The 22,656-nt window shown below is 33.9% G+C and overlaps 2 protein-coding genes across 3 annotated transcripts; both read left to right on the forward strand.

Moving 5' to 3' along the window:
* Nucleotides 1-15,035: 15,035 nt before the first annotated feature.
* On the forward strand, nucleotides 15,036-16,198 carry LOC18051710 (heavy metal-associated isoprenylated plant protein 47). Of its 2 annotated transcripts, none has more exons than XM_006449922.2 (3): nucleotides 15,036-15,134; nucleotides 15,249-15,327; nucleotides 15,818-16,198. In XM_006449922.2, exons 1-3 carry the CDS (start codon nucleotides 15,129-15,131, stop codon nucleotides 15,958-15,960), a joined length of 228 nt encoding a protein of 75 aa, XP_006449985.2. In that variant the 5' UTR covers nucleotides 15,036-15,128; the 3' UTR covers nucleotides 15,961-16,198. The 2 variants fall into 2 exon arrangements, with proteins under 2 accessions (XP_006449985.2, XP_006449984.2); XM_006449921.2 differs by having other exon boundaries at nucleotides 15,252-15,327.
* Nucleotides 16,199-18,140: 1,942 nt separating this feature from the next.
* On the forward strand, nucleotides 18,141-20,964 carry LOC18051711 (ATP-dependent 6-phosphofructokinase 2). Its single transcript, XM_006449923.2, has 2 exons — nucleotides 18,141-19,195; nucleotides 19,919-20,964. Exons 1-2 carry the CDS (start codon nucleotides 18,545-18,547, stop codon nucleotides 20,738-20,740), a joined length of 1,473 nt encoding a protein of 490 aa, XP_006449986.1. The 5' UTR covers nucleotides 18,141-18,544; the 3' UTR covers nucleotides 20,741-20,964.
* The last annotated feature ends 1,692 nt before the right edge of the window (nucleotides 20,965-22,656 follow it).

The raw sequence follows: 22,656 nt of genomic DNA on the forward strand, positions 1-22,656 counted from the left end.
TCAAAAATTATGAATGGTTGTCCTTTCTATAGTCTATACTGCAGAATACAAAATACGGGTAAATTAGAAAGAAACAGGTCGATTGTTAAGCCTTCAGTTATTTCTTTAAGTTTAAATTGACAATAAGGATATTGCTAGTTTTTCCCTTACTGAAATCAATATATACCATTTAGGGATGACAAAATCCTCCACGAGTTTGGAGCTCCATGGAGCCCCACCCCAAATGGAGAAAATTTTAAATAATTTTTGGGGAATGGGGTATGGAATGAGGGATAAATAATCCCCAAATTCTTAACGGAGTGAGATTTGGTTTTGTACTCCCTACCCCTACCCCAATCCCCATTATATATAAATATTTTTTTAATTCTTATTTAATACTTTTTGTTTTATCAAATATAATGTTAATTAATAAATTTTCTTTTCATTTTTACGTAATATAAACATGATATAACTAAAAGAAAACCATGCAATATAATTCTTTTTCGACTTTAAAACATTATTATTTTTTTTCTCTTTTATGGTGCTGCTCTCTTCAAACATTTTTCAGTTTTGATATTCTTTTAAGATATTGTTTTAAACTTTTAGAGTTTTTTTAAAATAATTTAAATACTTTATAATATGGTGATAATTTTATTTTAAGTATCTAATTTTTAATTTACTGAAATTATGTATCTATACCTACTATAAAATAGGTAAATGGAGAATATGGTGGGGATGGGGAAATCATTCTCCACATGGGGATTCCCCATCCCACCCCACTAAATTTACTGGGGAATGGAGTGGATGATGGAGGCAAAAATTTGTAGTGGGGTAGAGAATTGGGTAGGTCTCCTCATCCCTATCCCACCCCATTGCCATCCCTAATACCATTTACCCTTACTATTTTTATAATAATCAATACTCTTGATACCATAATTTTATAGTATTATTGTTATTTTCAAAAACACTTTTATTCTTATTTATTTTTAATTAAATAAATCATATAAATAAAAAATTAAAATAAAAAGATTTATATTTAAAATATGAAATATAGGTTTCGGTGTGAATAACAAAATTAATGGTAAGATATTTTCTTATAGTTATTGTTATTTAAAAAAAAATTTCTCATAATAAGTACATATTTTATATTTCATAACAAAATATCAAGCAAATGATCTATTTATCTCTCGTTTCCCTTAAATTTTTTATATTCAGTCATTGGCTATTATAAAAAGAGCACGCAATAAGTGCTATACATTAATTTGAGTATTTGAGAATCCCCCTTGACAATATCAGCAATCAATTGTCAATTTCAACATAAAGATTTCAAAGATAGAAATTTGGATCTCTTATGAGGCAATAGGCATAGAAGAAACACCAAATAATTGAAGTAAAAAATTACTGATTCTTTGTTTTGTAAACTAAAAAATTAAAAGGATGTCTAAAGTAGGAAGATATTTTATAATATTTAGGATTTTATTATTTTAGGGAGTCTTTTAATTTTTTTAAACCAGATTACTTATTAGAGTCTTACAGTATGAAATTGGAGTACTTTTTCTCCCTAGGTGGGGTTCTCTTACTTGATTTAATATAGGTAGTGGATATGCTGTATTATAAATTGAGTGTTTATGTAAAATTTTGATCATTTATTTCAAAAAAGTGTGTATGTCCCAATGGGAATTCTCTAAAACCTTGTTTTTCATTTAGCTACCATGTCTGCCATGATATTTGACATCAAAGCAAGAATCATTTCTAATCACTCTGCCAGCGACGATTAGAGAGTGAGCACTCTAATAATAGAAGTTATCAAAATTGTTGTCCGGATGAGCGTATAAGAAGCCGCTCTCCTAATGACGATTAGGGAGTGAGAGGGCTCCACTATCAAAGGATAGTACAATCGTTGTACAAGATCTATTCTAACAACTTCTATTTGAGGCTCTGATTCATGAAAACTTCAATTTGGGGAACTGATATGTGATTTGATGGGAGGTTTTAACAGCAACAAGAATCAAGATCAATGCCATGGAGGTACTAGTGTGCCTGTAACACACAGTACGATGACTTAGAGACAAGTTTTTGACTATCCACAGAACCCATTCTTACAAAGAAACTGAAGGTAGGTGTTCTAAATATCAAGATTCATCATGCTGATGGTCCCTTATCTTGTTAGAGAAAAATTAAGGACGAGTTTTTTTCAAGTGGAGGAGCCTAATGTAGGATGATATGTTAGGCTTTATTATTTTAGGGAGTCTGTAACACCTTAGGCGAATCCCACATCGGCAAAGCACGGGAGAGATGCTGGGTTTATAAGGGGTGATCCGCGGAGCCGCTCTGATACCATAATGTCATGACCCAACCCAGACCTGGCAAGATATTGTCCGCTTTGGGCCTTAACAAGGCCCGCACGAATTTTTTTTGGGTGTTACAGAGTCTTTTAATTTTTTTTAACTTGGGTTTTTTTTTTTTGGTTAAATTCATATTTGGTATGAAATTAGAGTTTTTTTTTCTTATTTAGGTGAAATTCTCTTTCTAGATTTGCTCTATTATAATTTATCATCTTTTTAATTTATTTTTCCCAATGGACATTCTTTGAAACCTTGTGTTTCATTTATCTACCATGCTTTCCGCTACATTAATCTCATTCCCAATGGACATTCTTTGAAACCTTTGTTTCATTTATCTATCATGTTTAGCGCTACATTAATCTCACATATGTCGTCCAAGTTAAAAATTTCATACATATATATTGAGTTCCCCCTTAAGGAGTGGGGAAGAAAAATATTAGGGTTAAGGATAAGAGAATTGCATGTTGATTTAGTGTGCTAAATGGGTATTTGAAGCAGTAATGTTATATTTATTCATAATAAATTGTATAAAAAAAATGAAAGCATTCACACCTAAAAATGATTATATATAATATAATCATATATAATATTTTTGAAGTAGGTTGGAGTATGTGTAGTAGGAAAATTAAAGCCACTATAAAGCTAACGTATTTGCCACTTGTAAACCCAACTCAATAGCTTCTACCACTGCAAAGCTAACATGTTCTCCTTTAATTAATGGTGCGTTTACTTCATGGAATAGGAATGAGCTGGATATGAGAATGGACTGCGAATGGGAATGACGTTCCAATGTTTAGTTGACAAAAATAAATGGGAATGAGAATGTGCTGAAATGTCATTAATGTGTTTACTTGGCAAAATAAATGTGTTAGCCTAAAGGGCTACACATAATGTAATTTTGATGATAACAAACATGTGTCTTAAGTAAAAATAATAAATATTGTATTTCACATTTACACTAGTTTTTGAAGGATAATATTTATGCAAGTGAATCAAGTGAAATCAAGATTGAAGACACTCAACGGACAACGGCGAAATCAAGAATAAAGCTTAGAGCTCAACGGACGAATTATTGCGAAAAATTCTTGTAAAGCCGGTATGATTTAATTGATGCATGATTTAGCATTTGAGAAGCTCAAGAAATTAATTTAATTAAATACTTTTCATAAACTAAAATATTTTATTTTTATAAAGTAAAGTATTTTGTGGATTTAAGTAAATTGGACTTAAATGCTAAGATTTGAAATCTTTGATTTTAATAAGTATCAAATTTCGGAGTTGGATGTTTTTTTTTCAAACATTTTAAATATTTTGGGCCATACTATAATTTATGAATATTTTGAACTAAAGTGAAAGATTTTGAGAACTTTGAAAAATATGGGTATTATGTTGAAAAGGACCTTTGTGCGAAACAATAAAATCTTTGGGGTCATATCATAATTTTAAAAAGTTTGGGAAAGACACTATTCTTGAGAAGTTCTGAAATTGGACCTATTTGCAAATTTTTCTGACGTTTTGGGCCATATTATAATTATAGAAAGTTTTGGGCCAAAGTGTAATTTCAATGAACAGTGTTACTGTAGCAAATTCAAAAATAACGGTAATATTACTGTTCCTGAGCGGCTAGCCGGATAAATCAAGCGGCTAACCGCTTGAGCGCTGGAATTTGCCTATAACGGCTAGTTTTTGGGCTTCCACTATAAAAACTCAACTCAAACTTCATTTTAAGCACCAATACATGCAAATATAAGATCATACAACATATATTGAGCTTCCAAAACGCAAATCATTATTGATTGAATCATTGTTGAGCTATTAGTTGCATATCAACTCTTAAAGAGAGTTTTTGTTGTAATTTTCATTCCTTACCAAATTGTGAGTGTTTAAGTGTGGGAAACACTTGGGGTGAAGAGATTGGGGAGATAATCTCTTGGTTGTAAAGGTTCATTGACACCTTGGAAATCAATTGTAAAAACTTGAAGCCTTGGGAGGCTTAGATAGTGAAATCCTCGAGCTCGGTTGGCTTGGAGGCGTGGACGTAGGCGAGGATTGCCGAACCACGTAAAAATCCGCGTGTTTGTTTTTCTCTTCCCTTGCTCTTTTTATTTTTACGCTTGCTTGAATTTATTGTTCTCTATTTCATTAAGGCGTTAGATTGATTTATTGTGCGAATCGTATTGCATTATTTTTAAAAACCCAATTCACCCCCCTCTTGGGTTGCGTTACTTGCATTTCATTTGGTATCAGAGCTTGGTTCTCTTGTTAGGACTTAATCGTCTAGAGTAAAAGATCAATGGCAACCCAAAATGATTCAACCTTTAGGGAAGGACAATCCACAACTAGGCCACCGTTCTTTGACGGAAATGACTACCCGTATTGGAAAACTAGGATGAGAATTTATTTACAAGCATTAGATTATGAAATTTGGGAAGTTGTATGTGATGGTCCATTCATGCCTTTGACTAAAAATGAAATTGGGGAAGACATTCCAAAACCTTCACGGGAATGGAATGAATTGGAAAAGAGAAAAGCCTCTCTAAATTCCAAAGCCATGAATGCCTTGTTTTGTGCACTCGATAAGAAAGAGTTTCATAGAGTGTCTACTTGTGAAAGTGCTAATGAAATTTGGCACAAACTTGAAGTTGTTTATGAAGGCACGAATCAAGTGAAAGAGTCTAAAATTAGTAGGTACACTCGGCAATATGAATTGTTCCAAATGGAACAAAATGAGAGTGTGTATTCTATGTATACTAGATTTACAGATATAGTAAACACTCTAGGAGCCCTAGGAAAGACTTTTTCAAATAGCGAGAAAGTTAAGAAAATCATTAGGTCATTACCTAAGGAATGGAGACCAAAAAGGACTGCCATTGAGGAAGCTAAAGATTTGAATATCTTACCTATTGATGATTTAATTGGTTCTCTTATTTCTTATGAGGAAGATTTGGCAGCTGAAAGAGGAAATGAGGAAAGGAAGAAAAACATTGCTCTCAAAGTCACCAAATATGAGAGTGATGGGGAAAGTGAGCCGGATGATGAGGAGTTGGCTATGCTAGCAAGGAGGTTCAGAAAATTTTTCAAGAAAACTGGTGACCGAAGAAAATTCAAAAATTTCAAAAACCAAAAGGAGAAGAAAGAGGCAATCATATGCTATGAATGCAAGAAGCCCGGCCATATAAGATCGGAATGCCCACTTCTCAACAAACTCAAGAAGAAAGCTATGGTTGCTACTTGGGATGATAGCGATGAAGATTCAAGTGATGAAGATGAGTCGCAAGAAGTTTCAAACCTAGCACTTATGGCACTAGGAGATGATGATGATCTCAATGAGGTAAGTGGTCCAACCTATGATGAATTGTATGATGCTTTTAAAGAAATGCATGATGAGTTGATGAAAATTGGTAAAAAGAATGCATGCCTTAAAAAGAAATTGCTAGAATCTACAAATGAAAAGGATGCCATGCAAAAATGCAATGAGTCATTGAATGAGAAGATTAAAGGATTAGAATTAGAGAATAAAACCTTGCATAATAGAGTTGCATTATCAAGTGAAAAATCTAGTACTTCACATGAGCATTTAGAGTCACATGTAGATGATTTGAAAAAGGAAAATGAAATGCTCAAGAAAAAGAATATTGAACTTAGTAAAGTTGTTCTAAAATTTACAAATGGGCAAAAGATGTTGGATAATATGCTTAACTCCCAAAAATGTGTTTTTGATAAAGGAGGACTTGGATATAAGCCTAATTTGAAGCAAAAGTATTATAAGAATTATTTTGTTAAAGCTACCTCCACAAATGATCATAAGATTGTTTGTCATTATTGTAATCAAAATGGTCACATGAAATATAGATGTCCCGTAAAAAGGAATGCATATAATGGTGTCAAATGTGTGTGGGTTCCAAAAGGAACCGTTGCTAACGATCAAGGACCCAAAAAGGTTTGGGTACCTAAAACATAAAATTTCCTTTACAGGGCTTGAAGAAAAAGAAGAATAAATGGTACTTGGATAGCGGATGTTCTAGGCATATGACCGGAAACTATGCATGGTTCTCAAGTTTCACCAAAATCGAAAATGGTGGAGATGTATCCTTTGGAGATAACTCAAAAGGAAAAATTCTCGGAATTGGAAATGTTGGTAAAATTTCTTCAACTCTAATTGAAAATGTGTGTTTGGTTGAAAATTTGAAACACAATTTGATTAGCATTAGTCAACTATGTGACAAAGGTTATAAAGTTGTTTTTGATAAATCAAGATGTGTTATTGAGAATGCATGTGATGGAAAAATTTTGTTTATGGGAAATAGATGTGGCAATGTTTACACAATTGATATAGAGTGTGCATCTACTCATGATAAATGTTTTTCGGCATTGCATGATGATGGTTGGTTATGGCATAGAAGACTAGGACATGCTAGCATGGATTTAATTTCAAAAATTTCGAAAAACGATTTAGTTAAAGGTCTTCCAAAAATTAGTTTTCAAAAGGATAGAATTTGTGAAGCATGTCAATTTGGAAAACAAATCAAAATCTCTTTCAAAAACAAGAATCATATTTCTACTTTAAAACCTCTTCAATTACTTCACATAGATTTGTTTGGACCTTCTAGATATGCTAGTTTGAGTGGCAAATTTTATGCATTTGTAATTGTAGATGATTATTCTAGATACACATGGGTATTATTCTTAGCTAATAAGGATGATGCCATTGATGCATTTAGAATTTTCTGTAAAAAGGTTCAAAATGAAAAGGGTTATTCTATTACTTGTATTAGAAGTGATCATGGTGAAGAGTTTGAAAATCATGCATTTGAAAATTTTTGTAATGATTTTGGCATTGAGCATCAATTTTCATCACCTAGGACTCCACAACAAAATGGAGTTGTTGAGAGAAAGAATAGGTCTATTCAAGAAATGGCTAGGACCATGTTAAATGAAAATGCATTACCAAAATATTTTTGGGCCGAAGCCGTCAACACCGCTTGTTATGTTTTAAATCGGGTGTTGATTAGACCTCATCTCAATAAAACTCCCTATGAGCTTTGGAAAGATAGAAAACCCAACATTGGTTATTTCAAAGTTTTTGGATGCAAATGTTTTGTTTTAAACACAAAAGATAATCTTGGTAAATTTGATCCAAAATCTGATGTTGGCATCTTTCTCGGGTATTCAAACTCAAGCAAAGCTTATAGAGTTTATAATAAAAGAACTTTAGTTGTGGAAGAATCCATGCATGTTACGATTGATGAATCTAACCCCTCCTCTGCGGAGAAAGGAGTTGTTAATGATGATGCAGATGGAGAGTTACAAGAAGAATCATCAAAAGAAAATCAAGGGGATAGACAAGAAGAACAAACAAATATGGAGCTGGAGCAACAAGAAGGTAGTTCTCAAACACTCCCCAAGGAGTGGAGGTATGTTTCCTCTCATCCTAAAGATTTAATTTTAGGTGATCCTTCAAGAGGTATCACAACTAGATCATCACTTAGAAACACATGTGAGCATGCTGCATTTATTTCTCAAATTGAACCAAAATCTTTTGCGGATGCGGAAAATGATGAGTTTTGGATTATGGCAATGCAAGAGGAGTTAAATCAATTTGAGAGAAATAAAGTATGGGAATTGGTTCCTAAACCGGAACATCAATCCATTATAGGCACTAAATGGGTATTTAGAAATAAAATGGATGAATCCGGTGTGGTTGTAAGAAATAAAGCTAGATTAGTGGCTCAAGGATACAACCAAGAAGAAGGAATTGATTTCGATGAAACTTTTGCACCTGTAGCTAGATTAGAATCCATTAGGATGTTGTTAGCATTTGCATGTCATAAAGATTTTATTTTATTTCAAATGGATGTCAAGAGTGCTTTCCTAAATGGTTATATTATGGAGGAAGTTTATGTGAAACAACCTCCTGGTTTTGAAAATGAGAAATTTCCAAATCATGTGTATAAGTTAGCAAAAGCATTGTATGGATTAAAACAAGCACCTAGAGCATGGTATGATAGGCTTAAAAATTTCTTGTTGGATAACGGTTTTTCGATGGGAAGAGCGGATACTACTCTCTTTATTAAAAATAAAAATCAAGATATACTTGTTCAAATTTATGTTGATGATATTATTTTTGGTTCTACTAATGAATCTTTGTGCAAAGAATTTTCCTCTTGTATGAGTAAGGAATTTGAGATGAGCATGATGGGAGAATTGAAGTATTTTCTTGGACTTCAAATCAAACAAAACAATGAGGGGATTTTCATCAACCAAGCGAAGTACGTCAAAGACTTGCTCAAGAGATTTGGTATTGATGAATCAAATACCAAGAATACTCCAATGAGTACAACAATCAAGCTTGATAAAGATGAGAAAGGTAAAGAGGTTGATATTAAAAAGTATCGAGGTATGATCGGATCCTTACTTTACTTAACCGCAAGTAGACCCGATATCATGTTTAGTGTATGTTTGTGTGCAAGATTTCAATCTTGTCCCAAGGAATTTCATTTGCTTGCTGTTAAAAGAATTTTTCGTTATTTAAGTGGAACCATAGATATTGGCCTTTGGTATCCTAGAGGAACTCATATAGATTTAACTTATTTTTCGGATGCCGATTTTGCTGGTCAAAAGGTCGATAGAAAGAGTACTAGTGGAACTTGTCATTTTCTAGGTCATTCACTTGTTTCATGGTTTAGTAAGAAACAAAATTCCGTGGCACTCTCAACTACTGAGGCGGAATATATTGCCGCAGGAAGTTGTTGTGCACAAGCACTTTGGATGAAACAAACACTTAGAGACTATGGTATTATTCTTGAAAAAATTCCTATCAAGTGTGATAATACTAGCGCCATAAATCTTTCAAAGAATCCCATTCAACATTCTAGGACCAAGCATATAGAGATTAGACATCATTTCTTGAGAGATCATGTTCAAAAAGGTGATATTGCATTAGAATTTATCTCTACGGAAAAACAACTTGCCGATATTTTTACAAAACCCCTTTGCGAAGAACAATTTTCAAAAATTCGGCATGAACTTGGGATGATGAAATTTTCACATTAACATCTCTATTTATGTTATTGAATCTATTAAAATTGTTTGGAAAGAAAATGAGTCGTTGAAAATCCCGAGTCTGCGCATGCTGTAATGAATTGGTCATAACGTTTTCTAGAGAATTCCAAATCCAGCACTGTAAAATTTATTGGAAAGCTAATTTAATTATCTTTCCAACGGTATATAGCTTGCATGTTAATTCTCGCTCAATCAATACAGTTTTTATTTCGAAGTTGACATTTCTGCATTTTCTTAAGTTTTGAATGCTTATATGCTTCATGATTGTATGCTTGTTGGATGGATTATTTGTTTGAGTTAATTATCTTTTGGATGTTTAAAATCATGAATCATGCATTAGATTGGCTCTTGAGATGTTTCGGGATCACAAAATGGTCACGAAATTGATTAAAATTGGCCGGAAATTAACTAAGGTGCAGCTGGACAGCAACCAGGCGGCTAGCCGCTTGGTCCAAGCGGCTAACCGCTTGGAAATGTCCCCCAACCCGAGAGCAAGCGGCTAGCCGCTTGCCCCCAAGCGGGTAGCCGCTTGGTCACGGGTTTGGATGATTTTGTTTTGCTTCTTCTTCCTCTTTCGTGAGTTTTCTGCACATGCTTTCTCTCTCACTCAAAACCGTGAGCAACCCATCCATTTTCACCTCCATTTTCTTTTTTTTTCATCCATTTTCATGCCCAAATCAACCATTCAAACTAATACCCATGCATTTCATCTTCATTAAACACTTCTCCATCATGATTTCTTCACTTGTTCTTCATCATTCCATCCTCATTCCATTCCCGCATGAATAGTGCTCTCCATTTTCTTTCTCAAATTTCTTCATCTTTCACTCCTTTTCTTGTTAAAATCAATCATCCAACTCATTATTCATCCATTACTCCTTCAATTTTCACTCTCAAAACTTGATTTCATCATCTCTCCACATAAAACCCAAAATCAAAAATTCTCACTCTACCCGTTTCTCTCTCTTTATTTTTCAAGCATCCTTTAGCTCTTTTTTAATCATAAACTAGCTTCATTCATCTCTAGGATTGATTCTCTTGCCTCAAACAAATCCGTTTTACTTAAACTTTGTTAAAACCCGAAATTGCTTTTTTAAGCTCTTTTTTCTTCCAACAATGGCGGGTGGTGACAAATCCAAGGGGAAACACGTGGCCAAGAAGCGTAAGGATGATCATGGAGATTATTCGGACTTTATGTTGATTCATTTTCCTCGACTCCAACTTCGGAAAAATTTTCTCGACCATTTCAAACCAAGGACGGTAATTACTCCTCATTTTGTCAATCTCAATAATATGAAGAATTTAGAAATTTGTGATAATTCTCTTAAAGATTTACTTATTGCTATGGGATGGAAGAATGTGTTGGTCGTTAATGATCCTTACTATGAAAATTTAGTCAAGGTTTTCTATTCGAATATGGATACGGATGTGTCAAATAGAATTGTTACTAATGTTGGGAGAATTCACATTGAATTTGATGTTGCTTTGCTAAATTCTATCCTTGGCACTCCAAATGAGGGATTGGAAATATATAGTGCTAGAGCCAAAATCAAACAACCTTGGTTTTCTCTTGAAAATGCCGTTCGAAAAATTTGTCGACGGCGTGATTTGTCCACTGCATTTTGTAACTCACCTTTAAAATCTCAAGCCTTACCTCTTCAAACTCGAATCCTTCATTATGTTCTCCATCATGTGATTACTCCTAGGGGGGGTCATGCAGATGAAGTTAGTCGTTTAGATGTAGCCATTTTGGACTGCATTCTAGAGGAGAGGGTGCTAAATATTGGATATATTATTCTTAATCATATGCTTAGTACTCCCAATTTAGCCAAAAGATCCCTTCCATATGCTAGTATTATTACTCGAATTCTAGAGTATTTCCATGTCCCTATAACCGAGTCAATCTCCTTGAATTCGAGGGAATTAGGCGATGATTCAATCGCTAATCTGGGTTTTTATTGGAGGGATGATAGCTGGCATAAAGATCAAAGAACCAAAAAGGTTACGGAACCTGCTCCTTCAGATCATCGTTTCTTTAACGATGTCCGTCCCCCACACTTGCTTCGTGATCTTAGTGCTCCATATCTCTCACATCCTCCACCTTCCGAGGGTCCTTCCCACTCTACTTTAGCTGACTCTGAGGATCCGTTGCAGCAGCTGTTAACTAAAGTGGATTCACTTTCTGAGCGGCAAGACAGACTCCAGTCTATGCTTGAAGCTTTTCAACTTCAGTCCATTTCCGAGCGAGAGCGTCTCTTTGCTCAACAGCAGCAGCTTCTTGATGGCCAGCAGCAACTTTTTGCAGCCCTTGGATTTCCATCCCCATCCTCTTCCTCACATCCACCATCTCCTTAGTACTTTATTTTATTTTGTTATTTGTCACTCTGCACTACATTTATTCATGCATTGTTGTTTTTTTTTTTTTTTTCATTTGCGGATGATATCTTGTTATTTGATTTTCGGAAATGCTATATTTGGATGATGTTTTATGCTTAATTCTTATGTGTTGCTTGATGACTTGGTGGAGTTGTTGGTTTGTTTCTTAAGCTTATATGGAAGTGTTTTTAATTACATTGTGTATTTGAAGATTTGTTCATTTTTAAGGGGAGACTCTGCCGAAATTTTTGCTCGCACACAATTTGTAATATCTTTCTTGAATCATTTTTGATGATCTTTTTTTTCAATTGCATGTTTCTATTTTTTTTAAGAGGGTAATAAACATGATGGGTTTTTTTTTTTTTTATAATGATATTTTGGTTAAATATTTTCGGTCTTAGCATGAATTACTAGTAATTTTGATGATGAAGGGGGAGAAGTCATGTATTTTGAATATGAAGACATGTAATACATATTTTTTGTATTTCAAGCATTTATGCATGTTTTTGAAATATTAAGGGGGAGCTTTCAAATTATATAAATCAAATATTCAGGGGGAGTTTTTGATTTATGTGTTTAATCATGTATGCCATGTATTAAGGGGAAGTTTAATATCAAAATACATGAGATGTTTGTCATCATCAAAAAGGGGGAGATTGTTAGCCTAAAGGGCTACACATAATGTAATTTTGATGATAACAAACATGTGTCTTAAGTAAAAATAATAAATATTGTATTTCACATTTACACTAGTTTTTGAAGGATAATATTTATGCAAGTGAATCAAGTGAAATCAAGATTGAAGACACTCAACGGACAACGGCGAAATCAAGAATAAAGCTTAGAGCTCAACGGACGAATTATTGCGAAAAATTCTTGTAAAGCCGGTATGATTTAATTGATGCATGATTTAGCATTTGAGAAGCTCAAGAAATTAATTTAATTAAATACTTTTCATAAACTAAAATATTTTATTTTTATAAAGTAAAGTATTTTGTGGATTTAAGTAAATTGGACTTAAATGCTAAGATTTGAAATCTTTGATTTTAATAAGTATCAAATTTCGGAGTTGGATGTTTTTTTTTTCAAACATTTTAAATATTTTGGGCCATACTATAATTTATGAATATTTTGAACTAAAGTGAAAGATTTTGAGAACTTTGAAAAATATGGGTATTATGTTGAAAAGGACCTTTGTGCGAAACAATAAAATCTTTGGGGTCATATCATAATTTTAAAAAGTTTGGGAAAGACACTATTCTTGAGAAGTTCTGAAATTGGACCTATTTGCAAATTTTTCTGACGTTTTGGGCCATATTATAATTATAGAAAGTTTTGGGCCAAAGTGTAATTTCAATGAACAGTGTTACTGTAGCAAATTCAAAAATAACGGTAATATTACTGTTCCTGAGCGGCTAGCCGGATAAATCAAGCGGCTAACCGCTTGAGCGCTGGAATTTGCCTATAACGGCTAGTTTTTGGGCTTCCACTATAAAAACTCAACTCAAACTTCATTTTAAGCACCAATACATGCAAATATAAGATCATACAACATATATTGAGCTTCCAAAACGCAAATCATTATTGATTGAATCATTGTTGAGCTATTAGTTGCATATCAACTCTTAAAGAGAGTTTTTGTTGTAATTTTCATTCCTTACCAAATTGTGAGTGTTTAAGTGTGGGAAACACTTGGGGTGAAGAGATTGGGGAGATAATCTCTTGGTTGTAAAGGTTCATTGACACCTTGGAAATCAATTGTAAAAACTTGAAGCCTTGGGAGGCTTAGATAGTGAAATCCTCGAGCTCGGTTGGCTTGGAGGCGTGGACGTAGGCGGGGATTGCCGAACCACGTAAAAATCCGCGTGTTTGTTTTTCTCTTCCCTTGCTCTTTTTATTTTTACGCTTGCTTGAATTTATTGTTCTCTATTTCATTAAGGCGTTAGATTGATTTATTGTGCGAATCGTATTGCATTATTTTTAAAAACCCAATTCACCCCCCTCTTGGGTTGCGTTACTTGCATTTCAAAATGGAATGAGAAATGAGAATAAGAATCAATTTACCAAAATATCGATAGTATTAAATAATATAATTTTCATTAACTAGATACATATATAAATATTATTACAAAAATAATATTAATTAAAAATAATAATAATAAATGTTAATAATGATAATATTAATAAAAATAATAATAACAATAATTAATAATAACTAAAATAATAAAGTTAATAATAATAATAATAATGACATTTAAAATAATAAAATTAATTGTGATTTGAGTGAGAGTAATTCGAGAAATATGAAAAAATTATAGGGATACAAAAGTAAACATGAGTTTCATTCTAATTTCTTCATTCTCATTTTCACCCCCCCATAGAAATGAGATTTTTATTCCTTATTCTCAAATTATACGTGAGACCCACACATTTTATTCCCATTTCTAAATTATATTTTGTCAAGTAAACATGAGTTTGATTCTAATTTCTTCATTCTCATTCCCTAAATCCTCAAGTAAACACACCATAAACTTATTTGATGCCCTGAGTTTTAATATAATGTAATACTGGATGCTAAACGTGACAGTTAAATTTTAAAACTTAGATAGAACCGCATTGTTTATGTTCATTAAATAATTTCCACCGTTTTATCATGTTCCTGTGGTTACAATGGGGGACATGATGATTCCCACGAGAAAATCAGCCAAACCTCCCTTTATTGGGAAAAAGTAATTAAAACCCGTCATGGTTTATCAAAAATGCACATATTGACTGGTTATTGGTATTAAAAAAAATGGAAAAATATGTTTGCGATGTGATGATCGGATATAAATTATAATAATCGGTGCTTTCTTAATTATCGTGGTGATTCGGCAACTTCATTCGTCACTTTTTTTTTTTTTTTTTTTTTAATCCCCTTAATGTTTTCAACCTGACGTTTGGGAAGGGACATGTGAAACATAGCATAAATAGATAAAAACTTGTTCCCGAAGGAGATTCAAAACTCAAAAGTCATGAGTTCACTCAGCTTTTGTGTCCTATTCCTAGCTACCAGTACCAGGAAATTAAAGAAGTCTCTCTGTAGGACAAACCCATGCGGCATTCCATTGACTGACTAACGCGGTTTCCACAGCAGTAATTTCCAGGAAACAGCACAAGCGACGCCAGCTTGTGATGACTTCTGTCTGTGTTAAGCTTGCTTATGTTGTTATTATATATAAGGGAGGCGGTCCTCAATTGGTCTTTGATATGTGTAGTTCTGCAGCTGTTAGTGTTTTTTTTTTTCTTTCAAATTTCCAAATTGTAAACATCATTCCAGATTATAAACTTGCTCCTCACTTGATCGATCGGAAATTAATTAAGAAAATGAAGGTTCGTCTTCTTAATTTCTTTAATTGTTTGATCGCTGTATATGACCGTAGTTAATGTAATGTCAATGCATTTATGCACTAATTATTAACTGATTTAATAATTATAATATTGCAGCAGAAGATTGTTATGAAGGTACAGATGAACTGCCAAAAGTGTCGGACACAGGCGCTCAAGCACGTCGCTGAGGCAGATGGTAAGTAAGTACGTGGTATGGTAATTTGAATGGAGCAAAACCGTTACTCTCGAAAATTTTGAATCGGATCAGCGGTTAGATTCAGTTTTAAAAACTTAAAATAATTAAATGGCTTGTATAAAAACAATCAAAAACCCACAAAATAGAAAGGAATTTACGGTTTAAAATTGAAAAAAATCAAACTTAATCGTTGAATTATACATTTTATGTAAAAATTATCGGTTTAATTTGATTCTGAACCAATGCGACTCGTGCCACTATTGGTAGTAATTCTGTGCTAATTATTTATTAAATTAATTGGGTAGATATATCAATAAAATAAAAATGTATACGTATCATATCGTACCATATCATATCATATGATGATTTTGTAAAATTAATTCGTTGATTGAGTTCCAGGTTCGTTTAGCTAGAATGCATGCTGCAGATGCAGAACTAACTATTAGCTAATGGGAGATGAACAATGATTTGAATTAATTAATGTGCGCAGGTGTGGACTTTGTGGGATTAGAAGGATCAGAGAAAGATAAAGTGGTAGCCATTGGAGAGGGAGTTGACGCTGTCAAGTTGGCTGCTGGCTTGAGGAAGAAGGTTGGCCACACCGACCTCATCAGCGTTGCAGAGATCAAATAAATGTTGTTCAACTACATAATTGTTAACCCAACCTCATGGCTTGAATGAATCGTGGGTCATTGATATCATTCTTCAACATTTCCGCCGTCGTCGTTTTGATTTGTTAATTAATACCTACTAATGTAGACTGTAGTAGTAACTAATTAAATTAGCAAACTTAACAATTTTATGATTCTCTGATCACCATTGCCGTCGCCGCGTATATATTTATTCATGTTCATTTTCTATTTTCTTTGAAAGAAGCTACCATATACATTTCATATATATAAGGTCACAAAAATATTCTATGATGAAGTGAAGCCAATATTGCTCTTGAATTAATTAATAATATTCATTCATATGATAAATCTTTAAATAATTAGTAAATTCTTTTCACATTTATTATTTCAATAAATATATTTTAGGGTAAATATCTAATGACCACTTAATGTTTCTCACTTTATAAAAAATACACCAATTTTTTTTTTTTGCAACTATTTACTTGAATTTTACAAAGTGTATTACTTTTTCACTTTTCCATTAACACTATTAGAGAATTTGACAGAATACTAATAAAATAACTATTTTACTCACGAGCGTAAAAAGTCTATGTATTGATTATTATTTTGGATATTTTTTGAATTTATTGTTATTTTGGATTAACATGAACATACTGTATACTCTTAAGTTTCATAACCAATTTTATGTTGTTATTTTCAGTTGAAGGAGCAAACTATAATGTTCAAGATCTCTCATGACTAATTTTATAGTTATTTGAATGTATTTTGGATAATTACGGCTGTTTCTGCTAGTGATTTATTATTGTTATCAAAGATATGTTACTCAAGAAGAATTATGTGATCAAGAGTTCTTAATTTATATAGTAAATGAGCTAGAATTAGCTGGGGGACTTATTTTGGTGATTCTATGCCTTTGGATTAGCAAATTGATGAGTTTATATAGATAATTTTGTAATCGTCATTGGGATTGGTCCCAATCGCTACAAAATGAAATCTATTTTTTCATTTAGCTATGATATAATTTAGAGGCAAAATAGTTATTTTATCAGTATTTTTTAACAATGTTAATAGATGTTGATGCATATTTCTGGGTTAACTAGAGAATTAATTTATATGGGGGCGATATAATAAAAAGACACATAATTAACGTGGTTAGGCTTTTGACTTACGTCCACGGACAAAGAAAGATAAATATTTTATTAAGATCACACTTACAACTCAACTCTCCCTCTTTTTGCTATTTTTTTTTTTGTGCCTTACACTATGAGAGGCCTCTGCTTTTATACTATTCTATAGATAAAGTTATTTTCTAACTTAAACTCTATCTAACACTCCTCTATCCTCTAGGATTTTATAGGTGGTATCCATGTCAGACTCTATTTAATTTGTTTCTAGATCAAGCAATGTCCTACTATTGTCGACTTTTTATTTTACTGGGCTTGATTCTAGGACAACTCTTCTATTTAGACTTGATTTTTCATGTGCGGCCCATAATTTAAAATTGGGTCAAGGGCCCCTATGGACCCATGAGATTTGCCATCCTCCACTCCTAGGCCCCATTCCTGAGGACTATAGTTTTGCTACTCCCCATTTTTTGAAGAGTGTTATAGTCCCCATTCCTAAGGACTATAACACTCATTTCTACTCCCCATTCTTGGGAGATCATAGTTTTGCTGCTCACTATTCTTGAGCAGTATAATTTCTACTTTCTATTCTTGAGAGAATATCACTTTTTATTATGTAGGTGCATCATTTTTTACTTTATTGACTATTTTATATTTTTCATAACAATAGAATAGTGAAAAGTGATATATTTTGTAAATTTTAGGTAAATAGCAGTAAAAAAATAAAATTTGATGTACTTTTAATAAAATGTGAAATATCAAATGATCGGTGGATATTTAACATATATTTTATGATTACTGAATGCATAATCAATGGCGATGGCAAAACTAAACTAATCAAAGGCAAGGTAGAGGTGGGTATGTGTTCTCCCAATTAAAAATTAGGTAGAGGCAAGCATCTCCCTTTTGGTTTCTGGATGGAGCAAATATGTCTCAAACCTTTGTAAGGATAGAAATTTGAACTGTGATTTAAGTTACTTATTCTAGACAATTATAAATATCAATAAATTTCTATATCAATACTTATCATTAACTCTAAAAGCAAAGGGCAAAAAAAGGAGGAGGAGGAGGGGGAGGCAGAGGCTGTAGGCGCCGCAGGCAGCGCCGTGCTAATCCATAATGATGTTACGTACTTTCATGGACCAGGAGCAAGGAGTTATAAAGTAAAAGGCCGAGCCCAGGCTCATTTCGTGTAGTCAGATGCATAGATAATAGATAAGATTTTGCCTCGCCGGGGTCTCTGTCAAACTCGAAACACATGGCCTCGCGTGGCACTACATAGTACATACCAGCAAAGCCAATATAAATTACCACGTTTTTCTATCTACTAGCTCCACGTATGTACAGTGCAACAGTAAATCCGTCCAGTGTCTACCATGTGGAGCTGCCTACGCCTAATTCTCTTCTGCCTGGCTGCTCCTCCCAAATCAAAAATCAAGAACAAAGCAAAGTTGCTAAGCCATGGCTCTTTCAAATTCCAAACGAGAAGTAGAAGAAAGTAATAATAATAATCTGGGCACAGCAGGGGAACCCAACAGAAACACCAACAGCCCATCAATATCATTCTCTCCTGTTAACCTTAAAAAAGTCCCACACTTAACGGACTACCTTCAGCTTGAAAACCTCAAAATTTACACCAACCCGCTTGATCAAAATCGTTTCTTTCACCCTTCTCACGGTTTCTACTTCTCACCTTCAGACGTGATTCTACGTCAGATTGTTTACGACCTTTCTTCTGCTTGTGAAGCCTTCTCTGATTCCGATCCCCGTGTCCACGTGGCATACCATAGAGCTGGTCCACGTAAGCAGATCTTCTTTGAACCCAAAAACACTCGGGCTGCTATTGTTACCTGTGGCGGACTTTGTCCTGGGTTGAATACTGTTATAAGGGAGTTGGTGGTGGGCTTGTGGGAATTGTATGGAGTTAGGCAAATTTTTGGAATACAAGCTGGCTACAGAGGGTTTTATTCAACTACAAGAAACCCCCTTGTGTTGAACCCCAAGATGGTTCGTGGATGGCATAAGCTTGGAGGCACTGTCCTTGAAACCTCTAGGGGTGGCTTTGATCTCCATCAAATTGTTGATGCTATTCAAACCAACGCCTTTAATCAGGTCACCGTTTTTCTTTCTCTGAACATTTCATCTCTCATTTTTCCCTGGATGTTTAACTGCCCTTTCTAATTCTACCATTCTGGAATATTGCAACACCAAGCAAGCATATTATTATTTATTTCTTCCTTTCCTTAATTGCATTCTATAGATTGGATGATTCTAATATTCTAGTGATTTTATTTCAATTCCAACTTTTGTGGTTTGTAATCAATAATAACTAAGATACTTCATCACTTGAGAAAGTCCAAATGATGGTATGATCTAGAGTGAGGTGAACATGAAGGATGATCGCTGTTGTTTGTAATGTATCTCGAAGATCTAAAGGGTTAGTTCTGAATGAATTTTGTTAAAGGCTTATGAAATTATCAAAATGATGTTGAAATGATAGAGTTTATTGTCTCAAGTATTGGTGAATTTCCTTCTCCTGTGTCTTTCGGTTCCATCTTCATCTTGCCTACAGCCTATGGGTACCCTAGACCGGATTGCATGGTTTTCTTACTGCTTTAGTTCCTCTTTTGGCCTGCCATCTTTTAGGTGTGATATTCAGATCTTCCTCCAATCTCACTTTCTTCAGGTCTTGAAATGTTCTAGAATGTGGTGAACCAACAAAGTTTTATTTGTTGTATTTCTGCCATTCAAACCCTGGTCCCCTAAATTGTATGCTAGAAGGCTACTGTTTATTGAACTTGTTATTCAACTCAACATCTCCATACATATGAGCAGGTGTACATCATAGGTGGAGATGGCACAATGCGTGGGGCTGTAGAAATTTTTGATGAAATTCAACGCAGAAAACTAAATGTTGGAGTTGTTGGAATTCCAAAAACAGTTGACAATGATGTGGGCATTATTGATCGATCATTTGGATTTCAGACAGCAGTAGAAATGGCTCAGCAGGCAATCAATGCAGCTCACGTTGAGGCAGAGAGTGCGGTTAATGGTATTGGCCTGGTGAAGCTAATGGGTCGGAGCACAGGGCACATAGCCCTCCATGCTACATTGAGCAGCCGCGATGTAGATTGCTGTCTTATTCCGGAAATGGAATTTTACTTAGAAGGGAAGGGAGGGCTGTTTGAATTCCTGGATAATCGACTAAAAGAGAATGGGCATGCGGTGTTGGTTGTTGCTGAGGGAGCAGGACAGAATATGATTCCGAGAACTGCTGCCCAGACAGAAGAGAGGGATGAATCTGGAAACCTGGTTTTTTTAGATGTTGGTAGCTGGTTGAAGACAGAGCTGAAGAAGTGGTGGGCTAGAGACCACCCGGGCGAGTTGTTTACAGTAAAGTACATAGATCCTACATACATGATACGTGCTGTTCCAGCAAATGCTACAGATAACTTATATTGCACGCTTCTTGCACACTCAGCTATACATGGTGTTATGGCAGGGTACACCGGGTTTGTAAGTGGTCCTATTAATGGCAACTATGCTTATATTCCATTGGAAGACGTGGCACAAGCTACGAACGCAGTTAACACGAAGGACCACAAATGGGCATGGGTCAGAACTGTCACCAATCAGCCAGATTTTGTCAAGAGCTAAATGTTTGAGCTATACCATATTTTATGAGGATCTTCACCAAGATCTAGTGGTTTCTTTTATACATGCATCTGAATTTATTTTTCTAAAAATTTCTGGTGCAATTACTTGTTTGTACTTCACAGAAAGTTTGATGCTAAACTGGGAGATTCCCGGGCTCTTCTTTCTTTAATTCTAGCGTGAATTTGATTGCCACTCTTTATATATGAGGATTTAGTTGAAACAAACAGCAGAGTAGGAAATGAGCGGAGCGGCTGTCATGGTTGAAATATTTCAACAATTTTTGCTATATATAGAGGCTTCTTGTCACAGCCCAGCCAACCAAGCAAGAACATAGCAGTCGAAAAGTAAATTCTTGACCCTTTTTTGTGCCCCTTTATAATTCATTTTCATGATTGATCATTTTCATTTATATCTCACATCGTGACCGCTGCCTGCCAATGGAAATGAATAGCATCATTGACATTGCATACTCATTTTGTGATAGAATTAATGAATGACATTTATTTCATTCATTCTAGTATTTGTAGTGAGCTTGGTGGTGGTGTGGTGTGACATTAATTAAGATGAAATAAATGTCAAATGCTTTTGTTAACATAATCAATAGGGGTTGATCATGTTAAATCTTGTTTTCGAAGAATGAATGATTAGATTTCCCACTGAGACTGGGATCAATCAATAAAAACAATGCTATATCATGTGCTCTATGAATCTTTGCAAGTAATACGTGCCGGTGAAAGATTGAGCAAACAAGCACCAGCAAATGGTCAACATGTGCGGAGTGCATCTGAAATCTATTTTCGGGAATGCTCAGCAAAGGTAAAAAGTAGGTGAGGGAAAAAAAGGGTTTCTTTGGTTAGCGAGAGGAATAATAATCAACAAAGTTACAAAGACCTTTGGCTAATTTCGCTGTGCCTGTTTTTTTTTTTTTTTTTTTAAATTTATTTAGGAAAAAGAAAAACAAAGATAGAAAGCAGATTGTGATTGGTACTTGCTGGGAATCATCATCTCCCGCTAATTAAATACGTGGACCCTAAAACAAAGCCTCTAATTTTACAAGTTTGAAAAGCTAAAAGCAAACAACTAGATAAGCACATAAAGTGAAAGATTGAAAGCGCAAAGTAGACGCGATGACCCACTTCCAATCCCAAATAGGAACTGCCTTGGCAGATAGTGATGCATACAGAAGAAAACATTATATATTTCGGCGAAATCCAGAAAAATCAAATGCCGATGAGTTTGGTGCTAGTGCTACAAAAAGTCGGTAGAGGAGTCGGCGCAGGCGCAAAGCGTAAATGCCATGCCGCAAGGTGACGGACGTTAGTCAAATTTTCACGCGAATGTCGGTTTATTAGTTAATTGTTACGTGATAAAAATAAATTAAAATATGCACCAAGCATCACCTCTTTAAAAAATTTTACAACAGTATTATTATAACTAAGTAATACATGTATGTATAACATATATAATTAATTTTAATATACTATCATAATTTTACAAGATAAATATATACATGCCATAATATTATTTATTTAATGTGTGACTTGTACTTTTCATGTATTTTAAAATTTCTTCACCTCATTTCATTTGTGTTGTTTGTTTTCAGAACAAAGAAAAAGAAAAGGATAACAATTCTTCCGTGGGAAAAAGAAATAAAGAGAATAATAGTATTAATACCCTGTCTTAAATTGTGTTGGTTGTAGAATTTAAATTATAATATTAAAATAAATATTAGGTAATAATTAGAAGTTAAGTTGTCAAAAACTTATAATATTTTACAAAATTTTATTATTTAAAAATCATATCTATTACATATAATTATAAATTATATTGAAAGTTAACTGAAAAAAATTTTATTTTTTTTTCTTTTATAGCTGAATACCAAATTAGCAAACTAAAATACGCATCTTTTTGGGATT

Source organism: Citrus clementina, unplaced genomic scaffold, assembly GCF_000493195.1.
Source record: "Citrus clementina cultivar Clemenules unplaced genomic scaffold, Citrus_clementina_v1.0 scaffold_2, whole genome shotgun sequence".
In the NCBI taxonomy this organism is placed as follows: Eukaryota; Viridiplantae; Streptophyta; class Magnoliopsida; order Sapindales; family Rutaceae; genus Citrus; species Citrus x clementina.